Here is a 23084-nt window from a genome sequence, read left to right as displayed (position 1 = left end):
TCAAAGCCTCAAAACCTTTCCTTTTTATGACATGACACTGTATCCCATATAAATATATTATTGGCGCGTCCCCACGGTTCTCTTCATTATCTTCTACACATCGCTCAAGGTATTATATCGTGTGATATATTGGTAGTAATAGCTGTTATGATTCACTTATTTAATATTGTCCAGTATCGCATTGTTTTTGTGGGAAAGCCAAGTGTCAAATCATCTGGCCCTGAGGTCAGATGCAGGAGTAGAAAACAGGCATTGGGAGACCTGGGTTAAAGAAAGGCCAGGGGAGGGAGACACGAACCGCTTAGCTACAAACCACTATGAACCCAGCTACGAACCACTTAGACACGCTCCTCAGTTTGAAACCAAAGGAATTGTTTCACTGGTCTCCATATACTGTTGCAGAAACAACACACATAGTTTGGCAGAGACCAAATCCATTAAAAAAAAGAAAAAGAAGAAGAAGAATGTACTGCTCTTAAATCTGAGACAGTAACAAAAGCAGTGATCTTTACTGGTTTATTACGCGTGTATCATCATTGCACTGCAGCCCCACATCCGAGAAGGAAATAGCCAAACACAGAAAGACCCAGAAGAGAGACCCGATAGTGTCATTTTCACTGTCCACTGCAATGTGGGAACTTTTTCAGGTGTCACTCAGCCTGGAAGTTACTATCTTTCTACCCAAATCCAGATGATCTACAGACCCCGTCCCAGTGCCCCAGAGAGGAGAGACCATTCCCGGGCAGGAAGCAGCTGCCCCAGGCATGTTACCGAGAGTCTACTGCAGGTGCCCGAGTTTCCTTAGCTGCTGGTCTTACTGGAACCTAGAGCAGGAAATTAGGAAGAGCAGCTGTTCTGGCTATAAAAATCTACTAGGTGAAGGTTTGTGCTTAAAATCAAAGTTCTGAGTTATCTCGGTGGGAGCCACCAAGGAATCTCTGAGGTTAGACAGAAACAAAGTGCCACCTTGGTGGGACTCTTACAGACACAGACGTCACGGGGATGGGATCGAGGGCTACCAAGGACAAGAAGCCAGAGACAGAAAAGGACGCAGATGCAGACGTTGCCCTGGGTTACATCGCACGGAGGAATGGACCAACTCCCTATCAAGGAGGTGTGAATTCATGGCACAGGTGCTCACGTGTTATTTGTGATTAGGGGCTTGTTTCTAGGCATGGAGTGTCTGTGTATCTATCAGCTCAAACGTCACTTCCAGCCAAGTCTCACTGATTGGAAGGGGCGGCCTGGAGCTCTGCGTTGTTAAGGTATCCAAGTCTGGGGCTTGACTCAGAAGCTGATCTTGGGGGGCAGGGGATGGAAGCAGGCCCTGGGTGCAGGGTTGGGGGAGGTTAGCAGTCTTGGTGACAAATCCTAGGCCTTAGCTGGTGGGTAAATCATATGTGGTTCTTGACCTGTGTGTGCAGTCATTCTCACTTCATCTTTTTGCTCTCATGATAAAGTTCTAAGTCCAAGGAATCCTTTAAGACTTGTTTAAGATCGCTACCTGAGTGAGATAAGTACATCTTTGAAAACAATTACTGTCAAAATGCTGGGGCCAAGAAAATGCACAGATGACAAGTCCTCACAGCCTATGCCAAACAAGACCAGCTTCTGTGTGAGCCACGGGGTTGGGTGGCGGGGTGGAGGTCTCTGTAAGGCTCACACTCAGTCCCACCAGGGTTAAGAGGACCGTGCTATCACGCAGAGCGGGGATTTAGAGCCGTCTGTGAAATTCCATCAAAAGAAACCGAATAAATCCCTTGCTGGAAGGCTAAGTCAAGGCTGATGTGAATCTTGCATTCACAGCTGCACACGCTCAAGATGGGCAACAGATCAAGGGCTGTGCGCAAAAGCCCGGCGTCGCTGGAGAGAAGCAACAAGGCAACAGATGTTCTGGAATCTGTTCAAACTGGCTGCCTTGCTTTTGCGTTTGTCCTCTTCTCACTGGTGGCCACTTTTGATATCGAATCAAGTTTCTGATCTTCATCTTTATCGCCTGAGTGGAGTAAGACCCAGTTTAGGAACCTGAGCCCTCATTCTGTGTCACTGGCCCTGAGTGACATTAAGTACAAAACCACAGTCCCAGTCATTGAAATCGGGGCGTCAACTGCGTGCCGGGCACCATGCAGGGCGCATTCCTCATGCCCTCGTATTTAGAAGTCACGACATGACGAGAATCATGCTAAGACACAGTCTTTTTTTTCAGAAAAAAAAAAAATGGGGATTTTTATTGTAATCGCATGGGAATTACTTTTATCAATCTGATAGATTTGACATCTTTATGATACTGAATCTTCCAATTCATAAACATGATATATCTTTCCATTTATTTAGATCTTGTTTCAGTAGTTTTAGCATTTTTCTCCGTGTGTTGAACAGCTTTTTTTTTAATTGAAGTATAGTTGATTTACAATGTTGTACCAGTATATCCTTTTTTAAGATCTATTCCTACATACTTTGTACCTGTTGACGACACTGTAACTGTTTTATTGCATTTTCTGTCTGTTTCTCATATATAAAAATAAAACTGATTTTCATACCTGGATTTTGTATCCTGTTGACTACCAAATTCTCTTATACTTTGAGGTGTTCTACATGGACAAGCATATTATTAGCAAATAATGATAGCTTTGCTTCTTCCATTTCAATCCTTACACATTTTATACTTTCTTTCCCCCTTACTGCCATGGTTAAGACCGCCAGTACAAAGCTGAATGAAAAAATCATGATTTCGGGAATCTGTGTCTTGTTCCTGATCTTAAAGAGAAATGCTTTCAATGTTTTATCATTCAGTATTGCTATTGTTATAGGATTTTTTTGTTTTTTGTTTTTTTTGTAGATTGTCAGATTAGGGAAGTTCTCTTTTATTCCTAACTTAACCTAAAAGGGTTTTCGCTTTTTGGGTTTTGTATGTAACTAGGAAAACCTTATGCTGGGAAGTTAAGAAACATAAAAGACATAGAGCCTTGATGTGTTCCAGGCACGGTGCCCAGCACTTTACAAATGTTTCTTTACGACAGCCTGATAAAGCAAATGCGCAGATTCATGATGAAGAGGCACAGAGGTCAAGGAACTGGCCAAGGCCACTCACAGCTAGCAGGTGGCAGGAGTGGGATAGGAATTCAGGGGGTCTTAGGAAGTGGGCACTCTAACACCGCCACGGGGCAGAGGAGGCATGGAGACCCAGGGAGGTGAACTCAAGCCCAGGGTCGCAGAGTTGGACCTGACTCAGAGGCAGGAGTGGAACCCTTCTTGACCTCAAAGACTGAACTCCCAGCTCCTCTCCTGTACTTGCCGAGGGTTGGCCAGAAAAAGGCTTTTTCCTTTGTTAACCTTTACTATATGAGGCTGTACTATATTGCCTTAAGATATCCAATTACTGCATCGTTGATACATATTTTCAGGTCAAGTCTCGCCTGGGGAAAAAGTCAGAATTCTCAGATTTTGCTTCTAAAACCACCCGTGCTCTCTCCTGTTTAAGAGGAGAACGTGTGGGGTCACGCCCACATCCACATCACCAAACGGAGACAGACACGTTTCGTGAGAGCCCTCTGACTACGTGCCCTGGGTGGTCTGATTTAAGGCATGACCCACACAGTGGATTTTAGAGCCCTGCGGCTGGTTTCTAGGTTGGTGGATGAAGTGCAGCACAGGCCTGCTGCTTTAACGCCACCCACTCGCCAAGCCTTGCAAGGATGGGGGAGCCTGTGTGAATGTCACAGCGTAGATGGGAATCTGGATGCATTCCAAAGCCAAGTGCAAATGCTCTTGGAGTGCCCTCGGCTTCGTTCCCTTCACACCTCTCCTTGCCGGTACTAAGGGAGGAAGGGAGTGATAGCAGCAAGTACATTTTTTCACACACTCATTTTTCTGCAAAAACTCCAATGCCATTGCTTCTCAAGGACAGGTCGAGAACATGACGTTTCCCACAGAAGCAAACTCAGAAAGCTTTCAAACCAGAAAACAATGTGCAAGGAGGAGCACAGATTTAAGAAAAATACCTTAACGCGAAAGCCAGTCTGAAGCCTTGTTCTGTTGATAAAATCATACACTGGTATTCCCCAACCAATTTCACCAACATACTCAGGTTTATATTTGGCCGGCAAGCTTCTCTTTGAGGCAGGCCTCTGTAAATATCTGAGATCTCCAGTTTTTTCTAACGCAGGACGCTTTTCTCCTATATAGGAGGTATGCTGAGCAACTTTAGGGAGATGATCCTTTACATAATCTGGGCCTTAAAACAGAAAGAAAAAACACTTAAAAAAAATCTCCACACTTTATTTTAAGATGCTCTATTCTAAATGGTGGAAATAATAATAGCTAATTCTTGTATGTCATTGACTATATTCTAGGTGCTCTCATAAGCCTTTTAGATCTGTTAATTCAATTACTCCTTGTATTAACCAAATGAAGTTGGGAGTATTATTTCCCCCAGTTTATAGGTGGGGAAAACAAGGCCCAGAAGGATTGGTTACTTGTCCAGAGTCACAGCTAATGAGCCTACAGGCTGTCTCGCGGTTTTCTTTATAACCAACTTAACACAGACACGTTCTTTTTTTAAAATTTATTTTATTGAAGTATAGTTGATTTACAATGTTGTGTTAATTTCTGCTGTACAGCAAAGTGATTCACTTATACATACACACACACACACACACAAACACACACACACACACACATATATATATATACATTCTTTTTCAGATTCTTTTCCATGATGGTTTATCACAGGATATTGAATATAGTTCCCTGTGCTATATTATAGCTATAAGTCTGCTATAGTAGGACTTGGTTGTTTATCCATTCTCTATGTAATAGTTTGCATCTGCTAATCCCAAACTCCCAATCCATCCCCCCCAACCTCCTCGCCCTTGGCAACCACAAGTCTGTTCTCTACGTCTGTGAGTCTGTTCCTGTTTTGTAAATAAGTTTATCATTTGTATCATATTTTAGATTCCAAATGTAAGCGATATCCTATGGTATTTGTCTTTCTCTGTCTGACTTACTTCACTTCGTATGATAATCTCTAAGTTCATCCATGTTGCTGCAAATGGCATTATTTTGTTCTTTTTTATAGCTGAGTACTATTCCATTGTATATATGTACCACATCTTCTTTATGCATTCATCTGTCAATGGACATTTAGGTTGTTTCCATGTCTTGGCTGTTGAATAGGAGACACAGTCTTTACACTAAAACTCCTCACTAATACCACATTTGCAGGATGTTGGTCTTTAGACATCGAGATGTTTTCAGATAAAACCCTGAAATGAGGATTAGAAAATTCCCCAAATGTATTAGAAGCCATGGGAAGATGGAGAGAATTGTCAGATGAGGACAGCTCATAACGGATGATGCCCAAAGGCAGGGGCATTTAATAAACATCGGTACTTTAAATGTAAGACCATGAACAAAGGAATCAATGAATTGTGGAAGTGGGTGAAGCAAAAATGACAGGAGGTGTGGGAAAAGATGGCTTCCATACACTTGGTGTTGAAAGCTGATGACGTGAACATGTAAAGAGGAGCCAGAATGGTCCTGATTAGAACAGACAGTGATCTGCTGGTCCAGGAAGAGTTTCGGAAGTCCCGGAACCAAAGTGGCTGCAGGATTGTCTGGGCAGGTTGGGGAACACAAAGAAGAAACGTCACTCCTCTTACCCAAGGTGAACCCCAGACCTCGGAGGCAGAGGCTGTGCTGTGGTCACGGTGTCACCTGGCCCTTCCTGACCCCGCAGCCCCTCTCATTTTGTCTTGGGCCATGGAGCTCAGGGTTTGCAGGGAGCACAGGTGGGCGGGGGGTTGACTACATGCTCCGATGCAGTGGTCGGTGTGGTTACAAGTCTGTGCCTGGCAACCTCATCCAAGCTTTCCAAGGGAGCTGAAAATGTGAGAAATCACTCCCCAGACACAGGCTTGGGGCAGATGTTGCCCCAGCTCCCCAGTCACCGCGGCTCCCATGACGCCTGCGTGTTCACTGTACCTCATTTCCCGTGACGGACCCATCGTAGCCCCAGGTTCTCACTCAGGTAAAGTATAGGATGGCCCAAGCATGAAAAACTGTTTTCTCTCCCAATGTGATGGGTGTTGAGGGCTCACCTACAAAACTCCTGTCGTAAGGAAAATTTTGCAATCTCCTCCAAACAGGATGAAATTACAACTCTATTAGGCTTGCTGGAATTTCAGGGTATTTTGAGGCTGTGTTTTCCCAAATGTTCCCCTAATGCCCCTCCCATGAGTGACCATGACAAAGCCTAGGCATGAACTGGGGCTTCTCTATTGTCAAATACACTTGAGAACACCATCCGTTTGCCGTTGAGAGAGTCCCAGCACATGAAAGTGTGTTAAAAGTTCTGAGAAATCCGGGCTTCCCTGGTGGCTCAGTGGTTAAGAATCCGCCTGCCAATGCAGGGGACACGGGTTCGAGCCCTGGTCCGGGAAGATCCCACATGCTGCGAAGCAACTAAGCCCATGCACCATAGCTACAGCGCCTGCGCTCTAGAGCCCGCGAGCCACAACTACTGAGCCTGTGCACCACAACTACTGAGCCTGTGATCTAGAGCCCATGAGCCACAACTACTGAGCCTGTGCACCACAACTACTGAGCCTGTGATCTAGAGCCCGTGCACCACAACTACTGAGTCCACGTGCCACAACTACTGAGTCCACGTGCCACAACTACTGAGCCTGTGAGCCACAACTACTGAGCCCATGTGTCACAACTACTGAAGCCCGCGCGCCTCAAGCCCATGCTCCAAAACAAAGAGAAGCCACCACAATGAGAAGCCCACGAACCGCAACGAAGAGTAGCCTCCGCTCAGCCACAACTAGAGAAAGCCCACGCGTGGCAATGAAGACCTAACACAGCCAAAAATAAATAATAAATTTATTAAAAAAAATAAAGTTCTGAGAAATCCTGCGGTAAATTAACCTGTTTGCAATTATGTAATCCAGCGTTTCCCAAACTTATCTAAACATGGATCCTTTTCCTCGTTGGGTCACCTGTATGCATCCTGCAGACACCAGCAGATTTGGGAAAATATTGATCCTCCATGTAATTTTCGGTTGTTGCTAAAATTTTGTCATCACCTCACACTATTGCAAAAGTGAGAGCAGACGTATATCTATAGTTACTCCTTGTCACTCTGCAGACCACATTTTTTAAAAGAGCAATTACTTGACAGCTGAGTCTAAACACTTCGATTTAGACAGAATCGTAGAAAGTGAACGTGCTTTACAAGCCAAGGGTGGGGAGAGGAGCTCCCCAGAGAATCTAGCTTCTCTGGGGCATTTCAGTTGAGTCACTGGACTTTCCTGAAACCCCATGTCCTCCTGTGTGCTTTAGAAATAGCGTGATGCAGCGTGAATGGCACAGGAAGTTCTGGGACATCCTTCCCTGGCTGCATAGCTGACGCAGGCACCCGCCTATAAAGCAGAGGCAGCTGAGGGTCACTGTCTGCAGTGGGCCAGGTTCACAGCCGTCCCCTGGAGCCGGCCCGATGCTCACCTAACCAAAAAATCCACTCTCACCACCCAGCCAGCAATGCAGACATGGGGTTTCCCCGATGGGCAGTTCCACAGGTGTTTGGCTTTAAATGACCCATATTTTCCTCCCCTAACCCTCACCCTCCAGAGCCGAGACTCTCTGCTGGATCCGATTCCCTGCTTCAAGGTCAAACTTCCAACTCCTCTCCAATCCACGGTCGCTTTATTTTTCCTTTAACAGCTATCATCTCTGTTTGACGACCGTTGCTACGTCCCTTAGGGTGTTCCTAGCTGTTTTTCATCTTATGGCAAGTTTTCTTGGATCGTTCATTGTTTTCCCAAAAACCCCGGCCCCCATTTGCCAGCCATGAAGTTGACAGCTCCTGGGTTAATAAAACCCTCATGTGCCCATCTGCTTTGGAGTTCTTGTCAACACCTGAAGACCAGCTCCAAGGGGACAACCCACAGCTGTAATCCTGAAACAGAGCTGCCCAGCATTGGTCTACTGCCAGGAGAGCCACGTCATGATGGGGGAAGGAGAGGTACTTCCATTTACATCTGTGCCAGGCTTCATGGGTCCTCATTTCTGCATCTTCCTGCCCTGGAGAAACTGTGATCTCACGGCCAGCGGGTAGATCCTGTCTCCCCTGTACGTGCCCAGCGTGGCTTGTTCATCAGTGTCTGAAATTCTCAAGTTACGGTCGAAGATGTGGTTTTGAAGCTAAACTACCGTAGGGTCAAATCCTGGCTTTGTCTTGTGCTTTGTGACCCAGGGAACATCATTTGGCCTCTGAGTTTAGGCTTCTCATCTCTAAAATGAAAAAAGACACACGCACCCCAGTGCTCATAGCAGCACTGTTCACAACTGCCAGGACATGGAAGCCACCTAAACGCCCACCGACAGAGGAATGGATAAAGAAGATGTATTATATACATACAATGGAATGTTAGCCATAAGAAAAACAAAATAATGACATTTGCTGCAACGTGGATGGACCTAGAGATTATCATACTAAGTGAAGTAAGTCAGACAGAGAAAGACAAATACCGTATGATATCACTTATATGTGGAATCTAAAATATGATACACATGAACTTATTTACAAAACAGAAATAGACTCACAGACATAGAAAACAAACTTATGGTTACCAAATGGGGAAGGGGGGGGATAAATTAAGAGTATAGGATTAACAGATACACACCACTATATATAAAATAGATAACCAAAAATGACCTACTGTAGAGCACAGGGGACTACATTCAACGGAACTACCTATAACGGAAAATAATCTGAGAAAGAATATATACATATGTGTGTGTGTATGTATAACTGAATCACTTTGCTGTACACCTGAAAGTAACACAACACTGTAAATTACCTATACTTCAATTTTTTTTAATGGTTAAAAAAAAAAAAGAATAGTGATGCCTGTCTGGTAGCCTTGCCGGAAGGAGAGGAAATAATTTTATTGAAAGAAGTGCTTATCTGAGGATCTGGCACATAAGATACAGCAATATTATTATTCGTTTCTCTTCCTCTTTCTTGTCTGTTCGCTTCTTGTTTTAATTTGATGCTTTGTCTTACCTGTTACATTTTTTAAAATATATTTTAGGAGCTTTCACTGATAAACGATTTATTTCTTATTGTGAATAAACTTCGAAGCCTTTCCTGAGAGCTCTTCTAGATCAGGGGTTGGCAAACTTTTCCTGTAAAAGACCAGAGAGGAAATATTCGTGGCTTTGCATGCAGGGCATACAGCCTCTGTCTCAACTACTCAGCTCTGCCCTTTAGGGCAAAAGCAGTCATGGACCCTATGTAAACAAATGGGCGTGGCTGGGTTCCAATAAAAGTTTATTTATACACATTGAAATTTTAATTTCACGTAATTTTCACATGTTACAAACTATTATCCTTCTTTTGCTTTTCCCCCCAACCATTAGGAAAAGTAAAAACCATTCTTTGCTCACAGGGGGCAGGACAAATTTGATCCAGGAGCCATAGTTTGCCAACCTCTGATGATGGTGGACAGAAACGCAGCAGATGCAACGGAGGGTGGGAAGAGGCCAGACCGGCGAATCCTGGCGGCTTCCCAACAAGCGTCACCTGTTGCCAACACTCGGAAAGGCTGGGCCATGGCATGTGTCAATAGAGAAAGAAAGTTCCATCCTGAGGCAGATGTCTCTTTCTGACTTCTCTCCTCTGCATTTGCAGTGTTTCAATTAATTAATGAACTCATACCTTTATTCTCTCACTGATTGATTCATTCCTTCAACAAATAGTTATTGAACTGTACGCCAGGCACTGTTCCAAGTGCTGGGCATAGAGCAGCGAACAAAGCCGAGACCCTGCCTTCAAGGAGCTTCTCTTGTGTTTGAGAGGCCGGTGATACTTGTAAACGGTCCTTCAGCATCCTTCATCTGGCTTCTCACAGTAACCTCCTAACTACTCTTAGCTCTAGCTTCTCTCCTATCCAATCCATCCTCCACACAGCTGCCGGGAGGAATCTAAAACGGAGGTAAAAGAACATATCTCTTCTCCTAAAAATCATGAAATGGTTTTCTATAATGGTGCCTGTAATTGTTTTCATCCAGATTTCCTAGGATTTCTGACTAGTGTCTTCATAAACTGAGCCAAGCCTAGTGATGGAGTCTTACCTTCCTTCACCTTTCCTTACGATCAGAACTCATCTTTCAAGGCTTATTGTGAGTGCCGCCTCTTCTGGAAAACATCCCTAATCCCAAGTCAAAATTAGACACTCGGGCTTCCCTGGTGGCGCAGTGGTTGGGAGTCTGCCTGCCGATGCGGGGGACGTGGATTCGTGCCCCGGTCTGGGAAGATCCCACGTGCCGTGGAGCGGCTGGGCCTGTGAGCCGTGGCCGTTGAGCCTGCGTGTCCGGAGTCTGCGCTCCGCGACGGGAGAGGCCGCAACAGTGAGAGGCCCACGTACCGCAAAAAAAAAAAAAAAAACCCAAAAAACAAAAAAAAACATTAAAAAAAAAATTAGACACTCAGCATGCTGCGTTCACAGGAGTCTATTTCATCTTTAAAAATACCATACTTATTGGATCTATTCCATTTGTAACCTCCTAGAGGGTGAAGGGTATCTTTTATTTATCTCTGTGAACACCTAAAACATTTTTTTAATTGAAATAGATTTGACATATAACACTGTGGACATTTAAGGTATACAACATGTTGATTTGATACATTTATATATTCTAGTATGATTGCCATTGTAGTGATAATTAGCACATCTATCATTTCTTTTTAGTGGTTGGACTAATTAAAACTAGTCTCTTAGCAAGTCTGATGATAATAATACCATATTGTGGTCCATACTCACTATGTGGTGCATTAGATCTCTAGGCTTATTTGCTACTCTGTACAAGTTTGTACCTTTAGACAACATTTGTCCTGTGCCACCAATTCCCAGCCCCTGGTGACCACCATTCTACACTAAGTGTGTGGCTTTTTTAGATTCTACATATAACTGAGATCAGTTATAAGACAGACAGAAATAAGTCTGTCTGACTTATTTCACTAAGCGTAATGTCCTCAAGGTCCATCCGTGTGGTCACAAATAGCAGCTGTCCTCTTTCTCACGGTTGAATTATATATATAGATACACATATAATCTCTGTAAAGTCTTAATTGCTAGCACAGTGCTTGGAACATAGTAGGTCCTCAAGAAGCATGTGCTGAATGCTGAAGAGAACTGTTTGTTGAATAAGTGAATTAAAGAATTCCATCATAAGATGGGAAGTACATAAAGCCATGCTGAGGGAGAAACGAGCAGTTCTTTAAATATCTATAAGCAATCTCATTTCCAGAGCTGCCTTAGACCCTCCTAGTCTGGACTTCATGATTCGACAGTTCAGGGTAAGGCCAGAGAAAGGGCTGCTTTTCACAACATTCATTCTGAATAGTTGGAGGCACAGAGAAGGATGAGTGCTCACGGCGATATCACTTCGTCCCATAATATGGCCTCATGAGGCCAATTCTCCACTTCAGCGACCCAAATGAAACACGCCAAGGAAATAAATCGACAGGGCTCGAGTGGAACACGGCAGTGAGTGTTTTAACACGTATATTTGAAAACGTGTTGACAATACGGGTATAAATTGGCCACTACAGATGTGCCATGCAGAACAACAGGGTTAGTCGGGGGAAGCAAGCCAAGGCAAAGGTCAGGGGGAGGGATGTGAAATATGAAGCAAACTCTAAGGGACACATCTGACATATGCACGTGGGGAAAGGAGAGGAGACGGTAACTGTTATAACTGCTAATGTACACAGGACTCTCCGTTTCTAAGAACTGGCACACAGTGGACTCATGGACAGGAACAGTTTTAAACTCCGTATTTCAATGCAATTCGTGCAAGTATTCAATAGGTCTAACCATCGGACGACCTGGAAGACTTAGTTTGTCGATATGCGTTTGGAAGATGGTGGAGTAGGGAGGCCCTGATCTCGTTCCCCTCCCCCAACCACCAGCACGCCAAAATCACCACTATTTACAGAGCAACTATGGATGCAAAAGACCAGAAGGCTAGCAGGAAAGATCGTCTACGACTAAAGATGTAAAGAAGGAATCTCAATCAGACGGATAGAAAGGAAGGAGACACAGCATCCCCAGGTGGGTGACCCATAGATGAGAGGATAATCCCAAACGGACAGGTGCAACATACAGTCTAAAGAGACCTTGTTCTCCTCCTTCAGCAGCGTTGTCTGCTCTCAGGACAGACATTATCATTCCCTGAAGCGGTAAAGTACAGCTTGGTCCGTGTTTCATGTGTGAGGTCAGGGTGTCCAGCTATTTTAGGAGCGTGTCTTGTCTCTCTGCTTGTCAAGCAGCCCCAGGTTAGTTCCCATAGAGACTCAAACTGTCTTCTATTTGCTTCAAGCTTCCAGAGCATCCTGGGCAGTGCAGTGCGCTATGCAAATGCTTGGTAATGTTCGTTGAAAGATCGACTACGTTAACATTAGGTTGCTGATGTAATCCAAAAGTATAAAATTCCGTACTTTTCCACGTGAACACAGAAAAAAGGCAGGATCAAACGTCTTGTAAACATCTCTGGACTTCTACTTGAAAAATAAAGCTGACAGACTCATCTTGACAAAACTGCAACCAGGTGATTCTCTACATGTTTATCTCACCTGAAGACAAAATCTAAGTAGATAATAATAAATAGGTTTCAGACTTCCCTGGTGGCGCAGTGGTTAAGAATCCGCCTGCCAACGCGGGGGACACAGGTTCGAGCCCTGGTCCCGGAAGATCCCACATGCCGCAGAGCCACTAAGCCCGTGGGCCACAACTACTGAGCCTGCGCTCTAGAGCCCACAAGCCACAACTACCGAGCCCGCACACCACGACTACTGAAGCCCACGTGCCTAGAGCCCATGCTCCGCAACAAGAGAAGACACTGCAATGAGAAGCCCGTGCACTGCAACAAAGAGTAGCCCCCGCTCGCCACAACTAGAGGAAGCCCGCGCGCAGCAACGAGGACCCAGTGCAGGCAAAGATAAATAAATACATAAATTTACAAAAAAATAATAATAAATAGGTTTCATTGTTTTGGTTTGGTTTTGACTTGGAATTTTCCTGTATAAATGTGTGTAAAATAGTCAATTTATTATAAGGAACTCTTTACCATTCATGGAGACAGTCCTCAGACGTTCCCATGAGAAAAGATATTAAGATGTACGTATGTAAAACTAATAAAAACCCACCAGAGCACTGCAAGTAACAGGAAGTCATCGCAAATGAATTAAATAATAAGAAAAATCATTGTGTCATATTGTAAGGTCTGAGGTCTGAGGAATCTGGGCTTGCTTAATGCCCAGCGATGTCCTCAGAAGAATAGACTCTTCCCAGGTCTGTGCTCTGCATCCTCAGGGTAGCAGGTCGCCTTCAGGCAAGCTCCCCTTGAGGCTCCAAGGAGGCTGTCACAGCTCCAGGTATCATAATGCAGGTACCATAATGCCCAAGAGGGGTTGTGTGTGTTTCACCAGTGGAGAAGCCCTTCCTCGAAAACAACAGGTGAATTCGTCTCTCATTTTACTGGTCAGAACCGAGTCATTTATCTCTTCCTAAAACCAAGCACTGGAAGAGGACTGGGGTTTCAGAGCCTGGCATGAATGAATCAGGGTTTAACCCTGAGTCATATGAGGCCAAATTATGCAACCAAACAAGACAGTGGCTCCCTGGAAAGGAGTGGGATGTGAGGCCCCTGACTTGTCTGACACAGAGCACGTAGGGAAACTCCTCACAGAAAAAAAGGAAACCATACACCCAATGCGACTTTTTTTACTGCTTTACAATCTACTTTTAATACCACATACAATGATTTGAAGTCACTACCATCTGGTTCTCGATCACATGCTGAATTATAATTCATTTGGTGTTTATGCTCTCATGCGTGAGGATATGACTTTACAAGGAAACAGAGAAATGGAGGCCAGCCAGGGGCCCCGTCAGAACTCACCTTCACAAAATTCAGGGGAGAGAGGGCCGTGTTGCTCTCAAACCCTCTGAGCTAGAGCAGAGGTGGGCAAACTGTGCTATGAAGGGCCAGCGAGTAAATATTTCAGACTCTGGGGCCTTAGCCTGTCTGTCACCACAACTCAGCTCTGTCTTTGCAGCACAAAAAGGAGCCATAGGGACTTCCCTGGTGGTCCAGTGCTTAGGACTCTGCGCTTCCACTGCAGGGGGCACGGGTTCGATCCCTGGTCGGGGAACTAAGACCCTGCATGCCACGGGGCATAGTTGACTATCCTCTGATCTGGAGTGTGTCTCATATTTGCCTTTTATTTGACACTTTCTCCGTGCATATTTTAGACAGAAAGCTTCTCCGTTTGTTTGTTAGAGTCAAATAGTTGAGTACATGACTGCAAAAATTAGTATTTCATTGAAATGCACTATTTTGCATCAAAAAGCCTACCTTTTATTTGTACAAAAGGTCCCAGAGAAAGCGTTGCTTTATTCTACTCTGCTGGTGTTAATTTGGCCCATCTCATTTCTGACTCTGTGATCACTGATTTTCATATTATTAGAGTTGTGTAAGTGACCAATGAGGAGATGCAAATATAGTTAACCTGCCAGTGCAGATAAAAAATAGAAAAGTGGGTGGGATGATAAATGAAACAGATACACTGGAAATTAAAACGAGGTAAGAGGGCTTCCCTGGTGGCGCAGTGGTTGAGAGTCCGCCTGCCGATGCAGGGGACACGGGTTTGTGCCCCGGTCTGGGAAGATCCCACATGCCGCGGAGCGGCTGGGCCCGTGAGCCATGGCTGCTGAGCCTGTGCGTCCGAAGCCTGTGCTCCGCAACGGGAGAGGTCACAATAGCTAGAGGCCTGCGTACCGCAGGAAAAAAAACAAAAAAAAACACGAGGTAAGAATGACACTGGTTTACTGCTAAACAGGTATGCGTTGCTCTGTTCGTGCTCTGAGTAAAGATGGTCATTACCACCTAATCCAGAGAGAAGAGCTTAACTAACTCTGGGCTGGGTGGAAACAGCTGCTATGGATTGTAAAATGTACCATCGACTTAATACTAGGTTTGCTTCAAAAAGAGAAAAGAAAAGAAACTTACTACTTTAAATGTAGGCATTAATAGCAAGGCACATCACAGACAAGTTAAAATGTAATTTATGAAAATAACACTTCTTAGCCTTCATCAAATATGGCCATTTCCTTCTCTATCCCCTGGATAGACAGGACATCAGGAAAGGATTGTTTATTTCTAGATGGCAGTAAGTGACTTCAGTTTAGACCAGGGCAATTTAGACTAGTAAGTGGTGTTTCTCCACCTTGTAAATTATATAATAAGTGAGTAAAAATGGCTTTAAAGTGGCTGAAAGTAGGATGTAAGAAAAACATGGAAACTCGCTATTGGGATTATTGAGAAATGTTTAATTGTAAAAAAGCATGTAAGCAGTAATCAACAGATAAGTACTCTTTACACTTTTGTATCTTTTAAAAAAATTTGTATTGAAGTATAGTTGATTTACATGTGTTAATTTCTGCTGTACAGCAAAGTGACTCAGTTATACATATAAACACATTCTTTTTTATATTCTTTTCCATTATGGTTTTTCCCAGGATATTGAATATAATTCCCTGTGCTATACAGTAGGGCCTTGTTAATTACCCATTCTGTACATTTTTGTATCTTTTTTATTATACCTTTACCCTTTTCTGCTCAGCCAGCCAGGGAACTGGCTGTGTTCCCAGATACTAGTTAAGGGGATTGAAATGAAACAAGTCCTCATTTATTCCAAGAGCAGATTCACTACATTGTGGCACTTTGCTTTTAAAATGGGTCTGTGAACAGGTGAAATATTAGACTCACAAAGCCATGTGAGAGCAGAGATGATACATTAAAAACTAAGTTAAGGGGCTTCCCTGGTGGCGCTGTGGTTGAGAGTCCACCTGCTGATGCAGGGGACATGGGTTCGAGCCCTGGTCTGGGAAGATCCCACATGCCACACAGCAACTAAGCCCGTGCACCACAACTACTGAGCCTGCGTGTCTGGAGCCTGTGCTCCACAACAAGTGAGGGCGCGATAGTGAGAGGCCCGCGCACCGCGATGAAGAGCGGCCCCCGCTCGCCGCAACTAGAGAAAGCCCGCGCACAGAAACGAAGACCCAACACGGCCATAAATAAATAAATTAAAAAAAAAAAAAAAACTAAGTTAAATTTCCTTATCAGTCCATATCTGCATGTCCTTACTTTGGGGATCTACTCTCCCCTCCCTGCGAGCAAACCTTTTCTTCTCGAATCAACTTGGTGCAGCAAGGAGAGCCCTTGGACAGGAGGACAGTGACATTGGGACTTTGGTCTTGGCATGGCTGCCACGCCGAGAGGACCTAGGAAAATCCTCACATCTTCCTTGGTTAATACAATTTCTTCTTCTTCTTTTAACAACTTTGTTGAAGTGCAACTGACGTACAATAAACTGCATGTATTTAAAGTCTGCAGTTTAAGTCTTACAAACACGTACACACATGAGCAGGTGCCACGTAAATACAGAGCACCCAGTTAAGTTTGAATTTCAGATAAACACTACGTTTTTTTTTTTTTAGTATAAGTATGTTCCAAACATTGCATGGTACGTACTTATACTAAAAATATTCTTTATCCGAAATTCAAACTTAGTTGGTGCCTTATATTTTCACTTGCTAAATCTGGCAACCCTATCCATGAAATATCACCACAATCAAGATAAAAAGCATATCCATCACCCCCAAATTTTCTCACCTGCCTTTGGAAATTCTACCTTTTCCCACTCCCTGCCCTTTCCTACACCCAGAAAGCCACTTATCTGCGTTCAGTTCCTATAAATTAACTTGGATTTTCTACAATTTTATATAAATGGCATCATATACCATGCACTCCCTTAAAAATTTTTTTTTATTGAAGTATAGTTGATTTACAACATTATGCCAATCTCTGCTGTACAGCAAAGTGACTCAGTTATACACATATATACATCCTTTTTTTAATATTCTTTTCCATTATGGTTTATCACAGGATATTGAATATAGTTCTCTGTGCTATATGGTAGGTCCTTGTTGTTTATCCATTCTATATGTAATAGTTTGTATCTGCTAATCCCAAACTCCCAGTCATACCCTCCCCTGCCCTTGGTAACCACAAGTCTGTTCTCTATGTCTGTGTCTGTTTCTGTTTTGTACAATAGATAAGTTCATTTGTGCCATATTTTAGAGTTCACATATAAGTGATATCATATGGTATTTGTCTTTCTCTTTCTGACTTACTTCACTTAGTATTATAATCTCTAGTTGCAACCATGTTGCTACAAATGGCATTATTTCATTCTTTTTTATGGCTGAGTAATATTCCATTGTATATATGTACCACATCTTCTTTAACCATTCCTCTGTTGATGGACACTTAGGTTGTTTCCATGTCTTGGCTATTGTGAACAGTGCAGCTATGAACACAGGGGTGCATGTATCTTTTGAATTTTAGTTTTGTCTGAGTATATTCCCAGGAGTGGGATTGCTGGGTCATGTGGTAATTCTATTTTTAGTTTTTTAAGGAACCTCCATACTGTTCTCCATAGTGGCTGCACCAACGTACATTCCCACCAACAGTGCAGGAGGGTTCCCTTTTCTCCACACCCTCTCCAGCATTTGTTATTTGTAGACTTTAATGATGGCCATTCTGACTGGTGTGAGGTGATACCTCATCGTAGTTTTGATTTGCATCTCTCTAATAATTAGTGACGTTGAGCATCTTTTCATGTGCCTGTCGGCCATCTGTATGTCTTCTTTGGAGAAATGTCTATTAAGGTCTTCTGCCCATTTTTCTATTGGGTTCTTCTGTTGTTGTTGTTGAATTGTATGAACTGTTTTTATATTTTGGAGATTAATCCTTTGTCAGCTGCTTCATTTGCAAATATTTTCTCCCATTCTATAGGTGGTCTTTTCATTTTGTTTATGGTTTCCTCTGCCATGCAAAAGTCTGTAAATTTGATTAGGTCCCATTTGTTTATTTTCATTTTTATTTCTATTGCCTTGGGAGACTCTGACCGAAGGAAACATTGGTACGATTTATGTCAGAGAATGTTTTGCCTAACAGCATGCACTCTCTTTTGTCTGGCTACTGACGCTAAGCATACTTCTTTTGAGATCATCCATATTATTATAACATGTACCAATAGTTTGTTCTTTTTTACTGCTGAATAGTATCTTCTTGTACGGATGTGCAGTAGTTAGTTTATTCATTTTCCTGGTGATGGGCTTTTGGGTTGTTTTCAGTCTGGGGTGGTTACAAGTAAAGCTGCTATAAACATCTGTGTACAGATCTTTGTGTGGACGTATGCTTTCATTTCTCTTGGGTAAACACCTAGGAGTGGAACAGCTGGACCATATGCAGTAGGTGCATCAACCTAGGGACTACCACACTCCTCCCCTAAGTGGTCACGTCATTCTACATTCCCACCAGCAGTGTTCTGAGAGCTTTCTCCACCTCCATGCCCAAACTTGATAGAGCTGGTCTTAATTTCTGCCCTTCTAATAAGTGGGTGGTGGTTATCTCATTTTAATCTGCACTTCTCTTATGACTAATAACGTTGAGCATCTTGTGCTGATTTGCCATCTGTACATCTTCTCTGATGAAGGGTCCAAGTCTTTTGCCCATTTTTTAATTGGGTTGTTTGCTTATGGAGAGTTTTGAGAGTTATTTACATATTATGGATACAAGTCATTTATCAATATGCACTTTGCAAATATTTTCTTCTAGTCTGTCATTGTATTTTTATCCTCCTAACTGTGTCATAGGATATCGCTTATATGTGGAATCTAAAAAAAACATGATACAAATGAACTTATTTACAAAACAGAAACGGACTCACAAACATAGAAAACAAACTTATGGTTACCAAAGGGAAAAGGTGGGCAGGAGGGATAAATTGGGAGTTTGGGATTAACAGATACACACTGCTGTATATAAAATAGATAAAGAACAAGGACCTACTGTACAGCACAGGGAACTCTGCTCAATATTCTGTAATAACCTAAATGGGAAAAGAATTTGAAAAAGAATAGATACATTGTATAACTGAACCACTTTGCTGTACACCTGAAACTAACACAACATTATAAATCAACCACAGTCCAATATAAAATAATTTTTTTTTTAATATTTGAAATGGGGGACTTCCCTGGTGGTCCAGTGGTCAAGAATCTGCCTTCCAATGCAAGGGACGCAGGTTCCATCCTTGGTCGGGGAATTAAGATCCCACATGCTGCGGGGCAACTAAGCCCGCCTGCCACAACTACTGAGCTCGTGCGCCTCAACGAGAGAACCTGCGTGCCTCCAACTACAGAGCCCGCGTGCTCTGGACCCCGCGCCCCACAACTAGAGAGAAGCCCGGCATCTCAGCGAAGACCCAGTGTGCCACAACTAAGACCCGACGCGGCCAATAAAGTTAATTAAATAAGTATTTTTAAAAAGAATGTAAAAACTTATTTTTAAAAAAATAAAAGACTATCCTTTCTCCACTGAATTCCCTTTGCACCTGTGTTTTAGTGGTACACACACACACACACACACACACACAGTGTTAGTTAACTGGGTCCCTATGTAAAATATATTTCTTACTCTGGGCTGCAGTCAGAAAACTTTGAATGCCACTGATGTAATGGTCACCGGAATTACTTTTTTCTGTCTGCTTTGGTCTCTTAATCATAATTCTCACTTGTACACATTCGGTCCTTCCTACTTCTTCCATTTTCACTGTTCCTCTGAAACTTCATTTTCTGTGGAAGCGTATTTGTCATCACCTCAGGACACCGTTGCTTTCACTGCCTCTTCAATTGTTCCCTCGTCCCTGTCGTTCAGGGAAGTGAGGAAATGCTTTATTTCTCCCCACCAAGTTTATATCACGCTCTGTGTAATTCACACTCTGCCCTTTCATTCAATATGTCTTATGGTTTGCAGTTGGTTTACAGCAAACCATTTCCTCTTTCATTTGTTTTGCTTTATTGGGAGGCATCATGGTTTGGGGAAAAGAGAACGGGCCATACTTCATCTGGATTCTATTTCAGACTAGGTTTGTCACTTTCTTCAAAAGACTGCTTCTCAGGCTCAGTTTCTTTATCTGAAAAATGAAACTACGTCTAACGACTTCATGCAATTGTTGTAAGAATTCGGAGCTATTGTACGTAGGCTAGGTCAGCCGTGTCTATACGTGAACCTGGCACATAGCAGATGTCTGGCGGTTGGCTATTATCATATTATCTACCTTCTACCCATTTCTGCTATTTCCATCACCTTCTGCCCTGCCCTATCTTCCTCTCTGCTAATGCTACTATACAAGATTAGGCCTGAGATAACTAAATGCGATGCCCTGAACTATTATACTGAGAAATGATTAATAACATTACACAGGAAGTATCATGGTGCCAAACAGATGGACATCAGATTTAATCTTACTCTAAAAAAGAAAAAGACTCTTCTTCTACAAAAGAGACCTTACAATCTTCTTCCCATTGTCAAAGTGGACAGAAAAATACTCCTCTCTAAAGAGAACATGGGGGAGGGATAAATTAGGAGTTTGGGATCAGCAGATACACACGACTATATATAAAATAGATAATCAACAAGGACCTACTGTACAGCACAGGGGACTCTACTCAATATCTCATAATAACCTATAAGGAAAAAGAATCTGAAAAAGAATAGATATATATGTCTATGTGTAACTGAATCACGTTGCTGCACACCTGAAACTAACACATTGTCAATCAACTACACTCCAATTAAAAAAACAAAAACAGAATTGTGGCTACTGGGACATTTTGAATTACATATGTGGTTTGCATTTGATTCTTACTGAACAGTGCTGGTGTGGAGTTTGGAAACCTGTGAAGTTCTATGGTATGTAAGCTGGTGGATCACTGTAAGCGTGGCGACTGGGGAAATTGTTGCAATGTTTGTTAGGGAGGGCGAGGTCTTCAGGGCACATAACTGGCTGAAGAGTCAGACAGACGTGGTCCCGAAGGGTCTGTTCAGACGACCAAAAGGAGACTGCAGTGAGCAACCGTGTTTCTGCAGGGGAAGGGCTAGTGGCTTGGCTGTGCGGCTATGTGGCCACGCCCTGTCCCTGCAACTACAGTTAGACTTGCTTGCTCATCCCTCAAACCTGTTGCCCATGTTTCTGTGGCTGACTGCTCACAGTTGGATCCTCTTAAAGTGAGATTACACTCCCGACAGGACATGTTGTACATGCTCACGGCCTGAGAGCATCTAGGTTTTCACTCCACGTAATACTCGTGTTAGGTCACGTGATGCCTCTGAACGAAGCAGTGAGCATGACGGAGGGATTGTAGCCAATCTAGGTGGTGACAAACAGAAATCCCCAGGATCTGCAGTCGCTGGGATCAGACACAAAAGGATCTTCAAGACAGAAGGTTTCGAAGTCAGCCTGATATGGTAACGTCAGTCTATTATCAGAGACTGATAATAACCTAAGAAGGATGTAGAAGCATAGCAGGTCAACCTCCTGGAAGCACAGAGATACAGGAGTCAGAGTGGCAAACTGTGATGATGCCCACACACCACAGAAGAGGGCTGAGGGGTCTCCTCTTGGGAGGTACAGCTCTAAAGAGGAGATGTAGGATGGTCAGGCTATTATGGTTTAATGCCATTTAGCCCATGTTTACATAGCTTGCCCTGCAATGCCAGCGTTCTAGGAGTGTGTTGTGGAAGTGCTGATGCTAGCAATGTTTTCTTCTAAAATGTATTAAAAATATATTTAAGAATATAGTGATTGTATAATAAAAATATAGTTGTCATCAGTAAACTGTATTTGATAGACTCACAGACATAGAGAACAGACTGGTGGTTGCCAAGGCGGGGGTGGGAGGGATGGAGTGGGAGTTTGGGGTCAGCAGAGGCAAACTATTGCGTATAGGATGGAGGAACACCAAGGTCCTACCGCATGGCACAGGGAACTATATTCAATATCCTGTGATAAACCATCATGGAAAAGAAGATGAAAAAGAATATATATACATGTATATTATATATATATAACTGAATCACTTTGCTGTACAGCAGAAATTAACACAACATTGTAAATCAACTATACCTCAATAAAACAAAATTTTAAAAATTTCATTAAGCCACACACACACACACACACACACAAGAAACGCTGTATTTGAGATTTCCAGGACTTTCCATGTGAGATCACCTGACCCACGACTGCCTTATGCTCCACACGCCCTGATACATAAGCATCTTGGGCCTGTTGCTGTGACTCAGGTTTTTATCTGTACAGCGGGTTTAACAGTATCTACATGACAGAGTTTTATAAGAATTAAATGAGATCGTCATAAACTTAGAGCAGGTTATGAGTCTGAGTCAGTAAGTGTTAGATGGTGATGTAATGGTGAATCGATATGTACATTTATTTAAGAATCACTAGTCTATGTTCATTTTCACTTATAATTTTAATACACGTTTATGAAATGGATCAAATGTTGACTTTTTCTTACAGCAAGTAATTAATATATGGAACCATATTTCATTGTTTTAATCCAAGAGTACGCTTTATTTCATGAACTCCATTCTTGGTAAATCCTTGCAACACATTATAATTGAAACAATATTGCTTAAAAAAATATTGCTCTGGTTACGTAGCCAGGGCTCAGGGAACCTTCATTAAATCCATGAATGAAGTGAGTTGAGCAGTGTTGATCATCCTATAATTTCTGTCTGCTCTAAGTCTACAGGGATGGTTTACTGGTAAATGTTGAACTACCAGCTCTCAGAATTTATACCAATTCCCGTGGTGTAAATATTGCCACTATGGCCAATTTCAAACTACCAATCTGAGGTCACTGAATGCAGAGCTGGAAAGAACAGCAGCATCACCTGTGGACTTAGTAACAATGCAAAATCTCAGGCCCTGCCTCACATGGTCTGAAACAGAAACTCCGAAGGTGGTGCCAAGCTCTCCGTGTCCTAGCAACCCCTCCAAGCCAGTCTGCTGCCTGCTGGGGTTTGAGAACCACTGCCTTACACCAGGCTGTTGTTTCTGAAGAAGCAGAGGAGCTCAG

At 43.0% G+C, this 23084-nt stretch overlaps 1 protein-coding gene across 1 annotated transcript in view; it reads right to left on the bottom strand.

The window, feature by feature from the left end:
- SPMIP2 (sperm microtubule inner protein 2) overlaps nucleotides 1-23084 on the bottom strand; it is a 94758-nt gene that overhangs the window by 34340 nt on the left and 37334 nt on the right. Inside the window, 1 exon segment of the mRNA XM_024736075.1 lies at nucleotides 4002-4256. Within this exon segment, the coding sequence (XP_024591843.1) occupies nucleotides 4002-4256 (255 nt within the window).

The sequence above is a fragment of the Neophocaena asiaeorientalis genome, unplaced genomic scaffold (assembly GCF_003031525.2).
Source record: "Neophocaena asiaeorientalis asiaeorientalis breed wild unplaced genomic scaffold, Neophocaena_asiaeorientalis_V1.1 scaffold7, whole genome shotgun sequence".
Taxonomy (NCBI): domain Eukaryota; kingdom Metazoa; phylum Chordata; class Mammalia; order Artiodactyla; family Phocoenidae; genus Neophocaena; species Neophocaena asiaeorientalis.
Note: the sequence above shows the minus strand (reverse complement) of the source record. Positions and strands in the feature narration are given on the sequence as shown.